Source organism: Sciurus vulgaris, assembly GCF_902686455.1.
Source record: "Sciurus vulgaris genome assembly, chromosome: 10".
NCBI lineage: Eukaryota > Metazoa > Chordata > Mammalia > Rodentia > Sciuridae > Sciurus > Sciurus vulgaris.
Window position 1 is genome coordinate 71,499,540 of NC_136470.1, and position 21,283 is coordinate 71,520,822.

At 37.5% G+C, this 21,283-nt stretch overlaps 1 protein-coding gene across 2 annotated transcripts in view; it reads right to left on the reverse strand.

Annotated features, from left to right (window-relative positions):
• Positions 1–1,336: 1,336 nt before the first annotated feature.
• The window catches only part of POLQ (DNA polymerase theta), a 156,827-nt gene continuing 136,880 nt past the window's right edge, over positions 1,337–21,283 (reverse strand). The window contains exons 25-31 of one of the 2 annotated variants that reach the window (XM_079155257.1): positions 20,596–20,780; positions 18,965–19,076; positions 14,327–14,451; positions 6,855–6,984; positions 5,029–5,144; positions 3,329–4,561; positions 1,337–3,297 (exon numbers count right to left, since the gene is read on the reverse strand). In XM_079155257.1, the coding sequence (XP_079011383.1) occupies positions 4,448–4,561; positions 5,029–5,144; positions 6,855–6,984; positions 14,327–14,451; positions 18,965–19,076; positions 20,596–20,780 (782 nt within the window). In that variant the 3' untranslated portion in view covers positions 1,337–3,297; positions 3,329–4,447. Of the gene's footprint in view, positions 3,298–3,328; positions 4,562–5,028; positions 5,145–6,854; positions 6,985–14,326; positions 14,452–18,964; positions 19,077–20,595; positions 20,781–21,283 lie in introns of those variants that run through there. The other variant, XM_079155258.1, reaches the window with a different exon arrangement.

The following is a 21,283-nucleotide window of genomic DNA, read 5'->3' on the forward strand; positions in this document are numbered from 1 at the left end:
TTCTGGCTGAAAATTCTGGTGCTATATTGAATAAGAGCAGTGAGAGTAGACACCCTTGTCCTGTTCCTGTACTGAGGAAATGTGTATGGTTCCCCTCCACTCAGTATGTGTGAGTTTGTCATGGATAGCCTTTATTTTATTGAGACATAATTCTTCCATACTTAATTTGTTCAAGGTTTTAATCATAAAGGGATGCTGAATTCTATCAAATGTTTTTTCTGTATCTATTGAGATGATCATGTGCATTTTATCTTTCATTCTCTTTATGTGATGTATTACAGTTAATAATTTGTGTATGTTGAACCATCCTTGCATTCCTGGAATGAAACCAACTTGACCATGGTGTATGATCTTGTTGATGTGCTATTCAATTTGATTTGCTAGTATTTTGTGAGAATTTTGCATCTATGTTCATACCTTCCTTTTTTGTTGTGCCCACGTCAGGTTTTGCTGGCCTCATAGAATGATTTTGGAAGGGTTCCCTCTCTTTCAGTTCTATTAAAGTTTGTGCTAGTTTAGTGAAATTCAGCAATTAAGCCATCTGGTCCTGGGTTTTCCTTTGTTGGGAGACTTTTTGTTACTGATTCAACTCATTACTTGCTATTGATCTATTCAGATGTTTTTAATATCCTTTTGGTTCAATTTTGGTAGGTCACGTTTTTAGAAATTTGTCCATTTCTTCTAGATTTTCCAATTTTTAGCATATTGTTTTCAAAATAGCCTTAATAATCGTATTTGTTATGAAAACTCCTTTTCATATCTTTAATTTCATTTATTTTAGTCGTCTCTCTCCCCTTGCCTCTCGTCTATTGTTGTTTTGCTTAATCTAGCTAAAGGTTTGTCAATTCTGTCTTTTCAAATAACCAACACCCTTTGTTTCATTGATCTTTTGTATTTTGTAGACTCTATTTCTTCTCTGATCTTTCCTTTTCCCCTCTATAACAAACAATCTCTGGCTGTTCTGACTCTTGAACACTTTGCACTGATAAGTGATGAGTGTATGGTTTGTCCTTTTGGGGCAGGCCTCTGTGGTCCTCACTTGCTATGTCAACCTTACCTAGCACATGGATCCCTTTTGGATTACCTATCATGTTCTGATCCCAAGTTACACTGTTCAGTGTCTTTCATGATTTAACTATTGATAATGTTACTTTTTCATACCAAGAATTTTTATTTTTAATGTAGTCAAATTTTATAATCTTTAGTTTTTAATTTTTGAACTTTGTTTTAAAGACCATTTCTTCTGTAAAGTCATAATGTATTCTTATATTTTATTTACTTTCATAGATTATTTCCTTATAACTTAGATTTTGAATCCACCTGAAGTTTTTTGTGAACATTTGAAATATGTATCAATATTTTCAGAAATAGATAACATCACTATACATTTAAAAATTACCATCTTTCAACACTAATTTGAAATGACATTTTAATAATTTCTCATATGTGTACATCTGTTTTCTAAATTCTTTTTGTGGGGAGAGAGTACCGGGGATTGAACTGAGGGGCACTCAACCACTGAGCCACATCCCCACACCCCAGCCCTATTTTGTATTTTATTTAGAGACAGTTTCACTGAGTTGCTTAGCACCTTGCTTTGCTGAGGCTGGTTTTGAACTCATGATCCTCCTGCCTCAATCTCCCAAGCTGCTGGGATTACAGGTGTGTGCCACTGCATCTGACTGTTTTTTAAATTCTTTAGTCTGTTCTAGTGACCAATTTGTCTATATTTATGCCCTTATCAAATTTAAATTATTATAATTTTATAATATCTCCTAATATCTGATTGATATCTTCATTCTTTTTTTAATAGGTATTGCCATTTTTTCCCAAGTGAGTTTTAATATATCTTTTTTAAAAATCCTGTTTTGACTTTGGAACTACAGTGATTGATAGATTAATATATAAAGCTTTTGCCAGCATCACTTCTGCTGAGACATCTTTGTCCTTTAGTTCACAACCATTTTCCTCATTTATGCTGATAATTTCACCTTCACTCAGTCTTTCAGGTTGTACATCTAGAGGATCCTAAAAACAGCAGTGTCAGCCTTCCCATGGCTAGTTCCTCTAGCTGAACATAATTCCATTTATGTTCAATTTGAATTTCACTCCCATTGTCTGTTTTCATTTCTCTGAACACTTTCATCTTTATTAGCCAATTTCCATATTCAGTTTTTTAAAATGCCACATGGTTTCATGCCTGGGAGATAGGAGTCAGCACAACTGTGTGCTTTACTGTCCGGGAATAAACTGAACAGATGTGCACGGCCAGATCACTGACTCAGAAAGAAGGGATGTGATTATCAATTTCTCATGATGTATACATTACTTTCCAATTGCTACTAAAATGAATCACCGCAAACTTACTGGCTCAAAACAACACAAATTATTGTCTTAAGTCCTGAAGTTCAGAAATCTAAAATGGCCTTAACTGGCTTAATGTCAAGGGATACCTCCCTTCTGGAAGTTCTAGGGAGAATCCATTTCCTTGTCTTTTCCAGCTTTTAGAGGCCTCTTGCATTCCAATGGCTTATGGCCCATTCTTCCATCTTTAAAGTTAGAAGTATAGTATCTTCAAATCTCTCTCTGACCCACATTGTCCTTCTCTGACTCTGACCATCTGCTTCCCACTTATACGGACTCTTATGCTTACATTGGAATCACCCAGATAATCCAGAATAGTCTCCTCATCTCAAGATCAACTTCATATCAGCAAGCCCCTTCTCCCAGGTTTCAGAGATTAGACTGTGGATATTTAGGGGAAGGGTGAGCATTATTCTGCCTAATGTAGATTATTTACATAATTTGTGGGCTGAAAAGCCACTGCAAAGTTTGAACATTATGGAATTACAGTTAATATATCCTAATATCTGGAATTGTGTTATAGGGAGATTCACCTCACTTCAGTAATCTAACAATAACCTGGAATATGTTCATATCTGAATCATGTAAAGCCAGGACTCCCTGTTTTAAGTTTAGTTAATAGGTTAAAAAGGACAAGAAAATGCATGTGCTACACATGCAGGGCCAGTGCTGCAAAAAAAAAAAAAAAAAAAAAAAAAAAAGGTACAATTTGCCCTCCTATCTGAAGAACATTCGTGGATAAACAGATTGTTTTCTTTTGCACTGTATCTTAAGCTCACCAGGATATTAACAAAGCTAATAGCTTTTCTCTTTCAAAACTGTGGCACAGGGAATATGAATAAAAAAAATTCTCAAGAAATAACAATATGTCTTCCCTGATACCGCCGCCATCTCTTGCCCACTCCCCTTGCTTGAAAAAAAAAAAAACCCTGTCTGAGTCCCTTGAACACTAATACCCAATTACTGATCATGTATTATACTTTGCCTATGAAGCAACTGTCTTTTTTCTTTACACTGATTAATAAACATAAAAGAACTCTTCTGACAACTGATTTAGAATATGATAAACACTTCCTATATGCTCACTATTGAACAAGATACAGAAAGAGTAAATAAGGGACATAGGTTTCTGATACTCTTAAACCAAATACCATTTTTAACAAACTGAACCACTGAGGTGAATTTTCTCATAAATTCATTTTGTCAACAGAAAACAAAAAGGATTAGTTCTGTACTTCTGATTGGGATTACAAAGTTCAGTCTTTTCAGCAGAAGCATCCTCCTCATGTCACAAACACAGGCAGAGGGGCTGGTGAAGGGATGTTTGCCCTACCTGGCCATGATTCAACTGCAATAAATCTAATCTTACAGAACAGGACACGCCTTTAAAGAGGTATAGCTCATTTTATAATATAGATATAAGCATTCAAGATATTTTCCTTCTATCAACAAGAGAAAAAGAGAATAAACATTTCATGAAAATTCATTCCTAGACTCCAACTATTCCAAGTCTTACTACTTCATAGAATCCATCATTTATTAGCCAAATGCTATTTTAAAATACTATTTCAGAAGTCTTTTAAATTAATATTGGAGGAAAAACATCACACACAATGCTGAACCCTGGTGGTGTACATGGAACCCAATCCTCATCTGCCTGGCCGTCTGCTGGGTCCGTATCAGGGAGCCTGATCCCAGGACCCCTGAGAATGCCTCCAAGGCTGGGGCCCAGTCCTCATATCCAACCAGACAGACGAGGAGCTAAGTGCTAAGTGCATATTTCAAGCTTATGTTCTGAACCTGTTTAAAGCCACAATAAATGAAAGGCTAATTCACAGATATTCTTTCAGGTGGATATAACCATTGAACTTGGTGTTTTACCCCCCTCCCTACCCACAACATCCTTTTTACTGGTATAGAGAAAAGACCCTGCTATACATTTTGAAACTCTCACTACAGAATTATCCTAAATCTATCAAGACCTGAGACTTTGTCTTCAAGAAGTAGGTGAAAGGGCAATCTTTGTTCTCTTCAGGTGACAATATCTGCACCAGGCTTCCCTGGGACTTAGTCAACTGCATGATTATATATCAAAGTCCTTCAGCTCTCCCCAGCTGGCACCTATTTTCACTTTCACTTTCAGTTTCACAGAAAGTTTGATGGCACTCTCCATTTCATTCTTGACGATCTGAGCTACCTACAAAAGAAAAGAATTTTATGAGGTTAACAAACTCTGTGCAATCAAAGGCTGTTTCCTAACCCACTGACATGGTGATAAACCAGACTGGAGCTCTTCATCCAGAGGTGCTGAAAACACAATCAGAAAAGGGCCAGAAATCTCAAAAGGCCCTTCACTGATGAGCAGGAGGCCTGACAGCTTTAACTAGAATAATCAGAGCTTGGAAACACCCAGGGCAAGACTCCAAATTCTTAACTAGCTTCTCCTAGACAAAATCATCCCAGCATCAGGGATTTCCTTACTTTTAAGATTAAGTATGAAAATGAACACTCTTAGCTCCTTCTCTAGCTGTGAGGACTTACCAAGTATCTAGCCACCCTGCAGCCAGTGAAGGGCTCCCAAAACCTCATGCACAGGAAAAAGCAATTGGCCTGACCCACAGAGGCTTAGCTTCCTATGAAATGAACCATGCACTGCAAAAATACCTGAACGACATCCTCTTCTGCCACTTCATATAAAAGTTCATCGTGGAGTTGAAGGATGAAGAAGGCTCCTCTGTTCGGGCAGAACATCCCCTGCAGTTTTCTCTTTGGTAACAATCCTGCCTCATGAAAAAGTTGAAAAAATGAGTAGTGTGTCTGTGCCACTGGAAAATTGTTTTTAGGGATTTTGAGAAACTCTAGGGAGTTTTAATCAAGAGAGACTCACAACTATCAGGAAGAGAACTACTGGCTGGCTGCTACTCCCCTCCCTATGGTAAACTCAAACTGGCAATGACTTCCTCTCAGAAAGGGTCTAAAGCAGAAGGCAGCAGTTAGGGTATGAGAGCTCTGCTCCATATCCACGCCACCTCACTCCTCGTGAACAACCACCATTCTCTTTTCCAGGGAGTCTCCTACACTTCGTGAGCAGTAGCAGCAGGGTGGCATGGGGCCAGGAACTAGAGCTTGTACTGTTAGGCAGTGTTTCATGAGGGGGCATTCCCTGATGTCTTACTGCTAGAAGTGTCCCAATGGGTGCTTCCCCAACTTACTGTACACTCCAGACAACTTATCCAAAGCACAGAGTCCACATATGGACCTCAGAGCATTTGCAAATCCTGGAAGCCGTATGTACTGGTCCGTACATTTTTCTATGGTGATGATCTGTACCTTTCAGCCGATACTGAAAAGAATCTACAGTTCCCAAATGTAAAGAACCACTGTGCTGAACTTATCATCATTTCCTAACTAACTGGGCCTGGCAGTACAGACTATGCCCCTCACTAAGATGAGGCTCAACATGAGAACTTCAGAGTAACAGCCTCTACTTGGCCCACAGGGCACAGAAGCCCTCGCTTTCTGTCATTCGAATTTCTTACTTAGCCCTCAGGCCCAGCACAAGGATCATCTCCGATGTCTGCTGTTCCCCCTGAGAGACCTTCAACTGTGAGTCTGCAGCCCAAGCTTGCTCAGAGGTGGCTCTCACCATGTCTAAGACAGTGAAGGCATTTGAGGCTGGCAAGTGGCTTCCACAGCAGTACCACAATAGCTGTGTGTCTTTTTGCCGGTTAGGCTGAGACCAGATCTGTTCCTTTGGGCCCACTTGTTGCATGCCATTGACTGTCTGGATCCTCTGGCTTTTCTCCTTTCGTAGCGTCATAACTCTGTCCTCTCGATTTCTCCTGGCTAGCTGACTTCTGACTCGGAATGCTGGGATCCTTTCATTTGCCCTGCTCTGCTGACTGGGTTAACCTCCTTTTGATGGTCCCAACATGTGGCTACCTTTAACCCAGTATGACACAGTAAGTCATCCTTAATGACACATCCACATTGCCTGCTACTTGAGACCATTATGTTAAGCAAAATAAGCCAAACTCCGAGGAAAAAGGAAAAGAGAGGCAGGGATGGGGTGGGATCTCATGAAAGGCAAAGGGAGATCCCTGGAGGAAAGGGACCAAGGGGTGGGAGAAGGGGAGGGAGGAGCAAAGAGTTGGGAGTGATGTTGGCTAAATTATACTGTTATATTGTGTTCATGTATAAATATGTAACGACAAATCCCATCTTATGTACAGCTATAACGCATCAATAAAAAATGTGGAAAGAGAAAAATAAATTCCCCGCTTTTATTTTTAACACGGTAAACAGTACATATAACCCACATAAACAAAAATTCTTTGGGATCCTTAATAATTTCAAAGAGTATAAGGACATTGAGAAATAATGAGAAATAAAATATAAAATACTTCCCTTTTTCTGATACTACTGTTTTCATCATTTTATAGCAGGGCCTTCATCAAGGGACAAACATATTCTACTGATTTGGCACTTACCCTCCCGATGGCCATGGGATTTGAAGGTTGAGTGGAAGGTCTCTAGTTGCTTCTGAATGTTAACTGTGGCTGTTTTGACTATATCAGCCGCTGATCCTTGGACTGTAGTGTTGATGGCCTGACGCTCAGCCTATGAAATACAATATCAGAAGCACAAACATGGTTTTTTGCTTGACCTGAATGTCCACAGATCAGTATTCATATTTGCTGCCAGAATAGAAATTAGGACTGAGACACGACCCAGAACGTCAACTATTAGGTTGCTTCCTAAGAATAATAACCACAATGATCCACAACTCTAGATTCTGGACTGTTGACATAGGAGGTTAGACTAAGTGCAAAAAGTCAGGTTGCTTTATTTTAGAAATCTTCAGTACTCCACTAGGACCTCAAATCTGCGTAGTATTTAGAATGTATTCAGTAATTCAAAATCATTTCATCTTAGAAAACCACACCATCAGTGTTCTAGCTGTTTTAAGCTCCTCTCTAAAACATTTATTCCTCAAAATACTTTTTCTTTCTTTCTTAAACAGTTCTGAGGATTGAACCGAGTGGTAATCCAGTGAGCTACATTCTAGACCTTTATTTATTTTTTATTTTGGGGTGGGTGTAGCAGGGATTGAACTCAGGGGTACTCGACCACTGAGCCACATCCCCAGCCCTATTTTGTATATTATTTAGAGACAGGGTCTCACCAAGTTGCTTAACACCTTGCTTTTGCTGAGGCTGGCTTTGAACTTGCAATCCTCCTGCTTCAGCCTCCCAAGCTGTTGGGATTACAGGTGTGCTTCACCACATCTGGTCAGACCTTTCATTTTGAGACAAGGTTTTTGCTAAGTTGACCAGAGTGGCTGCAAACTTGCAATCCTCCTGCCTCAGCCTCTCAAGGTACAGCACTGCACCCAGTTATTCCTCAAAATACTCTTAATCCTAAATAGATGTAAGCAGAACACCATTCTTTGTGCTGCGGGACGGAAGCACAAAGGCCATATCAATGGACTGTTGGTCCTTAGTTGAGGACTTAGTTAGGCTTAGTTTGGCTCCAGCTTATATGAAATAGAACTTTTTATGGGCTGAGGCTGCATGGCTACATTAGCTACTAGAGAAAGTGCAGACCCTGGATCCCTGGGTGACATTAAAACTTTGCTAAAATGATTGCTGCCAGGAGCTTCTTGGCTGGCAACTATGGTTACTAAAAATAATTATCCCAGAACAATAGAGGAGGGGACCTGAGTTAATATCCAGGTATAACCTCTCCAAGAATATCACTCCTCGTGCCCCAAAATGTCTCACCAATGGTGTCTACACAATATAACTCAGAGTTCCTCTCAAATTCCCTGCCACCTGGCCTACACCCAACTTCTAGGAGATTAAATAACTGTTGAAGAGGTATACCTTAAAAAAAAAAAAAAAAGTAACTGTTGTCAAATGCTAATGAATCCACTGTAAACTCAGTTGTCACTGTTTAAAGAATGACAGAATTTCACTTATACTGACTCCTCCTCCTTGAAACTGGATACTTCCTGTCACTATTCCTTGCTGCCTTTCTATCACATTACAATGCCCCACCCATGCCCATGAAATTTCAGTTGAGAAATTTCAACTATGTCCTATGAAAAGATAGACTATACTAGTTTTGGTCAATGAAACTTGAGATTGACATTCAGCACTACCGCACACAAACAAAGGGGCATATCCCAGGTAGAGACTTCATTCCAGAATGAAGAAAACATGGAGCAAAGCCATGGTCAACATGGAGCCAAACTAACATGAATGCACAATTAACCTTCTTGTTAGAAGCCACTGAAATTTGGGGACTGATTTCACTAAGGAAGCACAAAAAAAAAACTGATACATACTTTATGACATTGTACTTTTCGTTCTCTTCCAAATGAGGAAAACTTGGTAGTTTTGGCTTGTGTCCCACAAAGCTCGGTTCTTGCATTACCAGGATTTTTTAAAAATATTTTTATTTGTAGATGGACACAATACCTTTATTTTGTTTATTTAGTTTTTTTTTTAATGTAGTGCTGGGGATCAAACCCAGTGCCTCATGTATGGTAGGCAAGCGCTGCACCACTGAGCCACACCCCCAGCCCCAGGATTTTTTTTAATCTATATAAAAAATGTGGTCTTCTGGAAATGAAAGATTTGGCCATTAAGACCAATCCTCCCACTGAAAGTATCTCAACTGAAAAAGGTAGTCAGAAAAAGCCTCTTTGACTGACTCAGGTAAAAAGGGAAGAAAAAAAAATCTAGAAAATAGAGATTTAAGAGAGAAAGGAAACCAAAGGGAGAGATCCTGGCATTGGAGGCTATCTATCATTTCTCCCAGCAGAACAAAAAGATTGTAGAAACAGCAGCCGAGAAGCAAAAAAGCTGAGCAGATCTGTTACTCTTTAGGGTTTTAGGAAATAAATATTTGAGTTCGGGACCCGACAAGTTTAAAAGGATCTGGTAAATCATCAGGTTGTAACCCAAAACCAAACTTCAAGGAAAGAAGATAAATAGAAATAGTGTGACCCTAAAATTTTGCTTCAAATCATTTCTGTCTCTAGGGTAATCCTATATTATTGCTCTCTCTGGTCCTCCTGCAAGAAGCAAAGGTACATTCTCTCTGAATGAAATAAAAATCATCATACAAGACAGAATTACATCCTCAATCTTCTATATACAATGTTTGACACTCAGTAAAGACTAACCAGGACAAGGAATTAAGACAATTGAACTTTTTATGGAAAACTAAGAAAAACTAAAGGTAAAAGGAACCACGTACAGGGATCTGAGATTCACCAGATGATCAACTATTATCAAACTTAGCAAACTATAAAATCACATTTAATATATTCAAGGACATAAAAGAAAAAAAATGAACTTTTCATCAGAGGGTGTTATACCATAAAATGAACACAAAACAAATTCTAGAACTAAAAAAATTAAAATAACAAACACTCAAGAGGTGTTTGAAACAGCACATTGATGGACCAACGAGTAAAGTGAAAAATAAACTAGAAAGTATTCAGAATAAAGTATGATAAAATGTAAATGTGGAAAATACAGAACAAAGAATATGAAACATAAGGGATTACAAAAATAAGCTTACAATTTATAACAGGAATTCTAGAAAAAAGCGAAAAGATGATGATGAAAAACAATAGTTGAAGTAATATCTAAAAATTTTCCAAAGTCAGCAAAAGATCTCAAGCCACAAATTTAGGAAGTCCTAATACACTCAAGAAGGCTCAATTAACTCGCCCCCTCAACACACACACAATTAAAAACCGCACACTCTTAGGCATAGGACAGAAAATATGGTAGAAACCAGGCAGAAAGAAAAATATACTGAAAACAACCAGAGGGGAAAAGGCCGATTATAACCAGTGAAGCAACAATTTGAAAAATGTCAGCAAACTATTCTGCAGACCAAATCTGGATCACCTCCTATTTCTGCAAGTGATCTTTTCTTGGAACACAGCCTCACTCACTCATTAATGTCTTATCTGTGACTTCTTTTGTGCTACACCAGAGGATTGAAGAGTTGTGACAGATAATCTACAGCTTATTCACATTTCCTTTATCTCATACAGGCACATTAGAATTCTCCAGGAAAGTTCTACTTATCAGTAAAACACTTACATTTTTCCCTCAGAGTATGAAAGGAGGCCAAGATGCTTCTTTGTAACACTATCCTACTTCTATTTTACACTATTCTAGCGAGTAAGTCAAGCAAAGCAATAAAAAGTATAAGGTTTGGAAAGTTCTATAGTTTGGACCTTAATGTCCTTCCAAGGTCCATATATTGAAAGCATGGTCCCCAGCTTGGCCTTATTGGCAGCTTGCAGAACCTTTAAGAGGTGGGGCCTTGCAGGAGGTCTTAAGGTCACAAAGTATACCTTGGGAGGGACTGTGAGACCCTGGCATCTTCCTCTTCCTACCTTTGACTTCCTCTTCCTCCACCACACACTCCCTGCCATGATATGCTGCCTCTCTACAGGCCCGAAAGCAACAAGGCCAACTGCTCATGGACGGAAACCTCCAAAACTGCGAGAGAAAACAAATCTTATTTATTTATAAGTTGATTATCTCAGAGTTGTTAAATAATGCAAAACTGACTATCACAGAAAAGCAATGATAAAACTGTACTTTCTTGCAGATAACTATGTAGATAGAATACTTAAAAGCATCAATAAATTATTTAATTAGTAAAATAATATTTGCAAGGTTCCTAGACAAATGAACAATAAGGATAAAAACTATATTCCACGGAATAGTAACAAATGATTCGAAAAATATAAAAGAGAAAAAAAAGTGGGGCTGGGGTTGTGGCTCAGTGGTAGAGCACTTATCTGGCACGTGTGAGGCCCTGGGTTCCATCCTCAGCATCACAAAATAAATAAATAAAATAAAGGCATTAAAAAAAGGTCTTAAAAAAAAAAAAAAGTAAAAGATACCATTTACAATGCTGTTAAAACTTTTCAAATACCTAACTACAAACCTATAAAAGTGATGTATAAGATAGTTTCCCCAAAACCATACGAGGTTATTAAGACACTTAAGATGACCTACAGACCTAAATAAATGGACAAATACATCATGTTCATGGATTGGAAAACTCACATTTGTAAATATGTCTATTAATCCCATCTTGATTTGTGTATTGAATCCCATCAAGACAATCTCAACAAAAAGCCCCAAAAGTATTTTGTTTGTGTGGAAACTGATCATCTGATTCTAAAACTGATAAGGCAATCCAAAGAACAAAGCATAGGCAAATGTTCTTGAAAGGAAAAAGCACAAGGTAGAACAGTTCACTCTTCCACGTGCACGGCTTCTTACAATTCTGCCTAACTAAATCAGGGTGGCACCTGCACTGATCTCAACTTGAATGTAAAAAGAGACCCAAGAGTTCTGTGAAGTACGACTGAATTTCAATAAAATTCAAGTTCGCATAAAAACTAACCTCTAGTTTCATGTGTGTGTGCAGAGGGACAGAACTGATTTGGAGGGGGCATAGAGAAACCTAGGAGCTGAAAAAGTTGTACATTATGATCTTGAGGGTGGTTATATGGTTTAAGCCTCTCTAAAACTTCAAGCTTCCCACTTCAGATCTGTGCCCTTTACAACAGGTATGTTATTTCTTAATAAAAATTTTGAGAATAAACAAAATTAATACTCTCTTCTTATCTAAAATTACTAATAAGAGAAAGAAAAGGCCAGATATAATTTGGGAAAGAATGTTTTCCATACATGCAACCAGCGACCAGCTTCCATAAGTCAAGAAAATGGCAGACAACAACAACAACAAAAAAAAAAATGAAAATCTGAGCAGGCATTTTCCCAGGAAAAAAAATAAATGGGTGCTACACAGCCTTACTAGTATTCAAGGAAGTACAAATGAAAAATACAAACTACTGCTTTACACCCACCAGAATAGCTAAAATTATATTAGCTTAAAGGCAAGTGTGGACAAGGAATCAGTGCAAGGAGGAGTCCGGCACCCTCCTGAGAGGAGGACAGATCGCTACAACCACCACAGAAACCAACTGTCTCTATCTCTGAAGTTCAAAGCATACATCAGTTTTACAGCTAGGTCTTTACCAAATAGAAATGTAAACATATGTGCACCAAAAACCCTGGACAAGAATGTTCAAAACAGCAAGATCCCAAACAACATCAACCTGGAAACCCAAATGCCCAGTAAGAGAAAAATGAATAAACTGTGGTGTATTCATTTCTAAGAGTATAGCACAGCTGCACTGACATGAAGAAACATGAACAACTTGCCTATTTGAGTCAAAGGAATGAGACACAAAAGAATACACAAACAGGTTGTATAGAAAGCTCAAAAATATGCAAAACAAAACCAGTGTTAGAAGCAGTGAGAGTGGAGGTTCCCGGGAAAGCAGCGGGGAGTGGTGAGGAGACAGGAGGAAGGCTCCTGGGTACTGAATTTCTTGACCTGGCTGGTAGTCACACAGATGGGGCTCTGTGATAACTCAGTGACATTTACATTTGTTTTCTGTGCTTTCTCAATGTGTGTCTCTCTAGTCCAAAATTAAAAAAAAAAAAAGGAAAACCAAACCAAAAAATAAATAATCTTATGCTTACTCTATTCCTTATTCAGAGGGCTGGACTATTTTTTTTTCTCAGAAACAATGTAATGAATCTGTTAGAACTTGGATCCCTAAATAGTTAGCATTCAAACAAACAAACAAACAAACAAAAAACCTTATTCTCATAGCTTTAGGCACAAAAGTGTTAGTTTTCACAAACATATGATTTATTTACAGTAATAACTCCATTTTTCATCATGTAAATCCCAAGAAACAACATTTCTGTTAGATCAAGTCCAAACTCCTCAACCTGCCATTGAAAAGGGCTTTGGTGCTTTCTAGCTGGCTTCTAACTGGTAGAAAATTACCTACCACTTAGTACAACTCAGATTCTCCATTTTTATCAGCTTGGCTGCTGGTTAGTCCTCACTTAGTCACCCAATAATCTAAACTGTAAGGGCCTTCAAGAATCTATTCAAGTCCTACCTCCTCCCTGAAGTCAAATTAAATGAGCACGTAGAATATCTTCATATGTTTTTTGTTTTCTCTCATGGATGATTAAGACTTGTCTCTCCTAGTACAGCAACTACAGTGCCTCATTTACTTAGAGGCATGTGGTAAAAGTGTGATAGATATCTGAAGTCTGTGTGTGGATACGTGGGAGGCTAGACGGTGAAGAAGGAGAAGCCAACTATTGCTCAGGGTGCCTAACAGCATTGTTGCTCTGAAGGCTGAGTGCCATCCAGAAGTTCAGCAGTTAGGGGGTTGGGCATTCATTACACACAATGACATTCGAAATTATGAAGGAAGGGCAAAATACAATTGTTTAAAACAGGAAGATGAGAACTAGAAGAGAATTCAATACTAATCCTTACATAAATCCCACTGATTTCAGAAAAAGATTTTAATAATTCAAGCAAAATCATCAATAAATATTTAAAGTGATGTTTTCAATATTCATGTTCACTATTTGGGTGTTCTAATAACCTCTAATAAAACAGCACTTTTAAAATAAATAATTAGAATTAGAAAATAACACAATTTAAGGTCTGGCTAATCTCTGAGGAATGTTAGCAATCTCATGATAAGACAAATCAGTATATGGTATCAGAAATGCAGAAAAACCAAAATATCAAAGAAAGTTTACTTAAAGTCTTAACCAAAATTAATAAGTAGTTGACTTGCTAAAACAAAATGTTTTTAATTGAAGTATTAAGTGGAACCAAGTTTACATTAGACTCCCAAAGACTTGCCATCACTGCAGAAAGTCATTAATAAAATCAGTGATCGCCTTTGTTTATACAAAATATTTTAATATGCTAGTATTCCTAAAATGGGACATTAGTAGTGGTTAGCCTTTGTTGAAAAAGTACATGTCATTGAAATATGAAGTTAAAACTCAAAGAAACTTCAACATACATGAGCTTTATGATAAGGGTTGTTGTCTTTGATTCCTGGCAAGTATCTTCGCCTTCCCAAAATGGTCTGAACAAACCCATCTCTTTTACAATTCTTCACTGTCTCTCTCATGAAATGATTAATCCCTACAAAGAAAATATAGAAATAATTAACAACCAAAGTTCATCCTTCATTTCATTCATTGGTTTCAACAGACAGTGAAATATACCAAAATCACACCATGGTTCTTAACACTACTATCGCATCATTGAAAGGAAACATACAAACTTTCATTCAATTTTGTAGACTCAGAACATTAGAAACAAAAGGAAACTAGAAATGACCTCATCTATCTCTTTGTTTTTCAATCAATAATAACAACGAAAGCATGTGAGACTAGATTCTAGAACAGGGCAGCTAACTGGGGTCTTACTCTAGGATGCTGAGATCATTCCACACTACTTTTCAGGACTCTTTTTTATAATCCTGTTGATTTTTCACTCTATGATCTTACCATTTTGAGACTTAAAATATTCTACTAACTCCTTATTATTATGGACATTATGATCTCAAGTAGAATCCTACTGAAATTAATGTATGAGTTGTGCTATTTGTTACTAGGAACATATGACCCTCTTCTTAAAATTTAAAAAGATACTGAAAAACTAAAATAAAATTCAAAAAGACCACATACAGTGTGGTATTCAAATGTATTCACAGTCCCAAGAAAGCTGTCATCCTTTGCCATCCAGGACTGTTATCTTATAAGGATATCAGGGTAAATGCTTTGCTGCAGGTGGGTCAATCTCATCCCTGCTCATTTCTGTCTCTGAGCTCAAGAGGATCTTCTCTCCTGAAAAACTCTATTTATAATGCCATCAGGTAACAGAAATCAAGCTGCGACCTTGGCTTTCTCCCAGTTCTGCTCATCCTAAGTAAGATCATGAGTGTCTCCCAATGGGAAGCCCTCAGTGGAGGCTTTCTGTTGTGTGGCTGGCACAGGAAAGACATTTGGGGAGAAGACGGGTGAGAGGAAGAGGAGAATACCCTGTCAAATTAAGCTGTTGATGAGATCTGACCAATACTAGAGGAATTTCAGAACACAGATCTGGAGCTGTGGCTCGTGCCCATCAGCAACTCAAAAGGCCAAGGAAAGAGGATCATGAATTTGAGGCCAGCCTCAGAAATTTTGCAAGACACTGTCTTCAATATAAAAAATGAAAAGGACTGAATATAGCTAAGTGCTGAAGCACCCCACAGTTCAAACCCAGAACCAAACAAACAAAAAAAAAATTGATTTTAGAAAGCAATCAGGGTCTCACCTATTCTTTTTTCTTCTTTCCCTGCTAAGGTTGGGACTCAGGGCCTCATGCATGCTGGGCAAGCCCTCTACCACGCAGCTACATCCCCAACCCATCATCCTTTTCCCTTTAAGAATTATTTTGATATTATTGTTTGTTGAAAAATAATGAAAAGGATGAGATTTAAGAGGCTGCACCTCTAAAATTTATATCACCTCATTCCTATAGGAGGACTTCAAAATTCAAATGGTCAGAACTATTTAAAAAAAATTGTGAGGTATAATTTATGTAATATAAAAGGCACTTCAAGTGTAAATTTCACACACTTTTTAAAAAGAAGCATAGGTAGAGGTTTATTTAGGAAAGCAGAGGCACATTCAAGGTAAATGTGGGCTACGGGTAATGAGAAGTAGCTCAGTTTAACACATTTTAATAAATGCATCTACCCTGTAGCTACCACTACGAGATACAAAGCATTTTCATCTCCCTCTGTAGTCAGCCCCCATTATCAGCTTCAGACACTCACTGATCTGCTTAACACTATATCTTAGTTTTTCATGTTCTTGAATTTCACTATATTGGATTATACTGTATGTTCTCATTTATGTCTGCCTTTTTTTTGCTAAGAGAAACATTTTCAGGAATCATCAGTATTGAGGTGAGGATCAATATTTAATTCCTTTTCCTTGAATGGAAGTATTCTATTGTAGAGACATACTGAAATGTGTTTATCCATTCAGTTGTTAATATACATCTAACCAGTCCTCAATATTTGGCTGTTATGAATAAAATTCTATAAAATTCATGTAGAAGTCTTTTTGTGAACATATGTTTTCATTTTTACTGATAGTGGAACTTCAGGTTGAAATGGTTAAGCATATGTTTATATGAAAGAGTCATACTTGATTTTATAGTCCTACCAGAAAAGTAAAAGATATACTGTTTTTAATTTTAGACATTCTAGTCTTTTTATGTAATGTTATCTCTTTGCAGTTTTAATGTGCTTCTCCCTGACGACTAATGATGACAACATTTAATGTAGCTATTCATATATTCATATATTTGGTAAACTGTTCAATCTTTTTGACCTTAATATTTTGGACTATTTGCCATCTGAACCTAAATAGTAAGAGTTCTTAATGTATTCTGGATATAAGTCCTGTGTTGGACGATAAGTACTGCAAATATTTTTCTCCCAGGGTATAGCTTACTTTTACATTTTCTTAATGGTGACTTTCATCAGTGTTTTTCTAATACAGTTAATAGGACAAAAGATATCTGCTTATCTCAACATCACAAAGATGATTTTGCTGCCGCCTGCAGCAACAACTGTGCGGGTATTTATCGAAAGTGGACTGAAAATAAACTACTTTTCCTATATTCACTAATTTATAGAGGAAGAGAGACTTTGAGAGAAAGATAGGCTTTGCTTATAGAGAAAGTTTTAGAGAAAGACAGGCTTCTACACTTATCAGAGATCTATTTCATCTTAAAGTTTTGTTGCTTCTTCTTAGAGGTAGGTCCGGCATCCTGTGAACTAAGTGCTATCTATCTGCAATCTACGACCTAGAGGTGTGTTCTCAGTTCTCCGCTCTACAATCTGCCTTCTGCAGCTGCCTGCTTCTCTCTGCTAGCTGCTTTTTCTAGCTGCTTCTTCTCTCTGCTTCTTCTTACTGTTAGCTGCTTTGAGCAGGCCCAAGCAGGAGCACTCGGGAACACCTGTGCACCCATTGTGTGTGTGGACTTAATTGAATACGGCCAATGATAAATCACCTGAGTGTGCTTATATTAATCAACCTCCTCTCCACCAATGTGATCAAAACAACCTCTGGCTGGCCGTCAGGCGCCATCCCGGCGCAGCCCACATGGCACAGCCCCCAACATGATTTTATTATTTTCTTCTAGAATATTTATAACTTAGTTATTAAGTTTCATTCCAAACCAAATTCATTTTTTATACAGTGTGAAAAGTTGAGGTTCATTCTCCCCATACCAGTGTCTGCTATTCCAGCACCAATTGCTGAAAAGTCTATCCTCCACCCATTAAACTGCCATGGGCAACTTTGTTGAACAATCAATTAACTACACAGGTATAAGGCCCATGTCTGGGCTCTCCATTGTGTCTAACTGTTGCGTCTAATTGTTCTCCGTCTACCTTAGGCCTTTCTTGATTATTATGATTTTATAATAAGTTTTGAAATCAGGGAGTACAAATCCTCAGCATTGTACTTTTCTTCTAAACATAACTGTGGTAATCCTAGGTCCTTTGGCTATTCATACAAATTCACAATTTAGCTCATCAAATTCTACACAAAAGTCTAATAGAATTTTTATTGGGAATGCAAAGAATCTATGACTACTCAGAGAAAACTGTCATCATAACAATATTGTGCCTTCCAACAAATTAGCATGGTACTCCCCACATTTATTTAACCACTTTTAATTTTTCTCCAGACTACTTTGGAGTTCTCAATATACAAGTCCTGCATGTGCTCTGTGAAATTCATGCCAAGTATTTCATGATCATTTTATGGTAACATAAACTATGTGCACATATTAGACTCCATTCACTAATTGTTCCTTGTGAGTGTGGGGAAATACAACTGATTTCATAGATTGGACTTACATGGTAGGTCCTTGCAAAATTTAGTTATGTTCTAATAGTAATTTTTATAAAATCCATGCACATGATTCTAAGTACAAGATCATATCACATATGAATAAAAACAGTTTTCTTTTTCCCTTCAAATCTTTATACTTGTTTCTTGTAGTATCAGCTACTTCAGTACCAATGAGAGTAAGGTCAGAGCTGATTTGAAAAGAGGATCGAAGAAACTTCTTGGGTAAGAGTGATGGTTCTATATCTTGGTTATGAGGTACTTTATATGGCCACAAACATTTTTCAAATTCATAGAACTATACACCTGGAAAGGGTGACTTTTATTGTCTATAAATTATATTTCAATAAACTGTCAAGAGATAATTTAAGATAATGATACTCAAACTGCCCTATAACAGTACTTTTCTCTCAGAGTTCCTAGTATATTTAATCCATAGCTTATTGTTTCAAACTAATGTTATCTAAGCCCCCAGTTCAAGTCCCAGAACAATGACACAGTAGCATATACAACAACTGTATTTTGCTATTCTGTATCTGTCCCTTTTATGAAAAAAAGCATATCGTAGTAAAAAAGCATAAGTAAGGTTAATGTTATTTGCCCCTAACAATGTCTGATGAAAATTTCTGATTAAGAAGAGATTTTAATAGAAAAGTCTGCAACTTGAGTCTCTTTTTTTAAGCTAATCTAACATGGCAAGCTGGGTAGCAGAGAATGGCATCAGTGTTCAAGCTCCTCACCTGTGTATCTGGACTTGAAGGAGTCTATATAGCAAGCCGCATCTTCTTCTTTAATGCCCATCTGCTCTCCTAAAGATTTCGCTCCCATCCCATAAATGATTCCATAGCAAATCTGAAAGGAAGTCATCACACTTAGAAAGTAAATTACAGGTCATAACTCATAAAGGCAAATACAGAGTTCATTAGGACTGAAATTTTGGTAAATTTCTTATTTCATGGTGAATCAAAGTAATGATTAGATCTGTTTCTATGGTTTAAATTAACAGAGGCTAATATTCAATGAATATCTGCACTGCCTTTTGGCATCACTTTTTGAAGGGCTGGGGGAGGGTAAAGGAAGAAAGTAAGTGAATTCGAATGTGTGAGTATGTCAACAAAAAAGGAAAGATTTATTTCCATTTGTCATTTATCTGTCAATCTTACAGCAGCTTTTCACTCCTCAGAGTACCTCTAACTTATGCTCAAAGAACTGCCTAGAAGTCAGGAAAGAAAGTACTACAAACATTCCTCTCTTTAGCTATGGATAAGACTAAAAGAGCAAATGGTTGGACAAAAGAAGAATTCCCTGGAAATAAATACCTACTTCAACTCATAGCCTCCTGAAATCCCACATGCAGAATTCACCTGGGTTAAACACAAACAAAAACTCCTGAGGAAATTTTGGGAGCAGTACAGGAAAATGGTCCAGCTGAGGCCACTTAAAGAAACTGATTGAATAATAACTACTGCCTGGGTTCACACCTACTTCCACCATTCACAAGACATAAATCTTGCACTAGCCACCTAACCTCTTCATATCTCATTTCTTCATGCACAAAATGAAGATAGTGATGTCAGGGGTGTTTTCAGCATTTCGGCAGCAAGTACTGGAAATGCAAATGTAAAATGAACGTAGCAGGCCTCAGAGCTGGGTGGTGGGCCTCTTCTCAGCCAGTGAGCCTGCTCTCTGGAGAATGGGTTAAATTCCCCACAGGGCACTTGGTAAGAACCATCAGTGTTAATACCGGCTGGGAACGTGTAAGTGTGACCTTGACCCTCTCTTCCAGGAGTAGAAATTCACATGGATCCATTTCAAAGGTACAAGGCAGCACGAAGGTTCACAGGTCTCAAAAAGCTAAAAAGTAATCAGTTTTAATTGTAATCCACAGCTCAGCAATATTTTTCTCAACAAATATTTGAGAGCACCTTCTGTACAATATATTTTAGCTCCTCACTTTGGGAAAGTAAAAACAAAATATGGAACTTTATGTCAGGACATTTACTGACTAGAAAGATATTTAAAATACATATACAACCATAAACAGCAACCACCACCAACACAATGAAATACATCACTTTTAAATAAGCTTGTACCAAGTACGAGGTGCTGTGACTAGCCAGCCATAATATGGTCTTAAATATACATGCCATTCCTAACACTAAGTGGCCTCAGACCCTAGACCATCCAGTTCTTTCTATTGCTGCTACAAAGGAAAGTGTAATGAATACCATGAGATTGGGTCTAATGAATGAGGTTTGAAAGATGAAAAGACAGAAGAATGGTTCTTAAACTGAAAATAATTAAAATAATCTAAAACCTTTCCAACCATTAAATCCTTCTCATTTATATTAAATATGTCCACTAAGATCACCTGCTTTGCTTGCTGCCTCAGATCATCCCCAACAGACTGTAGTTCAATCATCTTCCACTCTGCTGCGATGCTCCTGAAAACATCAGCTCCAGTGTTTAACACTTGAATGAGACGATGATCTTGAGATAAATGAGCCAAGATCCTCAGTTCAAGCTGAGAATAATCAGCAGCCAATATTAAGCCACCTGAAATAGAAATGTTCTCAGAAAAACTAGTACAATGTTCTACATAATAAAATCCAACTTCTATATAATTGAGTAGAAAAGACAGAAATTTAGTTCTCATTTAGAACTTTGAGTTCATGTATTCAAAAGTTAAAACTGTTTTCAATATAATGCAGTTCAGTCCTGTATATAAATCAGATCATTTCCTCTGTTAGCTTTCACATGTGTAATATGTGTGACGCTCCCCTGACATCTGTCCCCTCGCCACCAAGCAGTGCTTTCCTCAGTGCTCCCTCAGCACCTGGCACAATGTAAAATGCTCTTTCACACCTCACCCACATGTCACTGGGTTCTTATGAATAGAAGACTTACATTTTCTTTTCATTCTACAGAACTGTTTGCAGTTTCTGGTATATAATGAGCCCACAAGAAATGGTTGTTGAATTACTTATTAATTAACTAATGGAGAAATTGATGTCCATGGAATGAACAAATTAAGTGGGCTGAAGAGAAACATGCTTTAC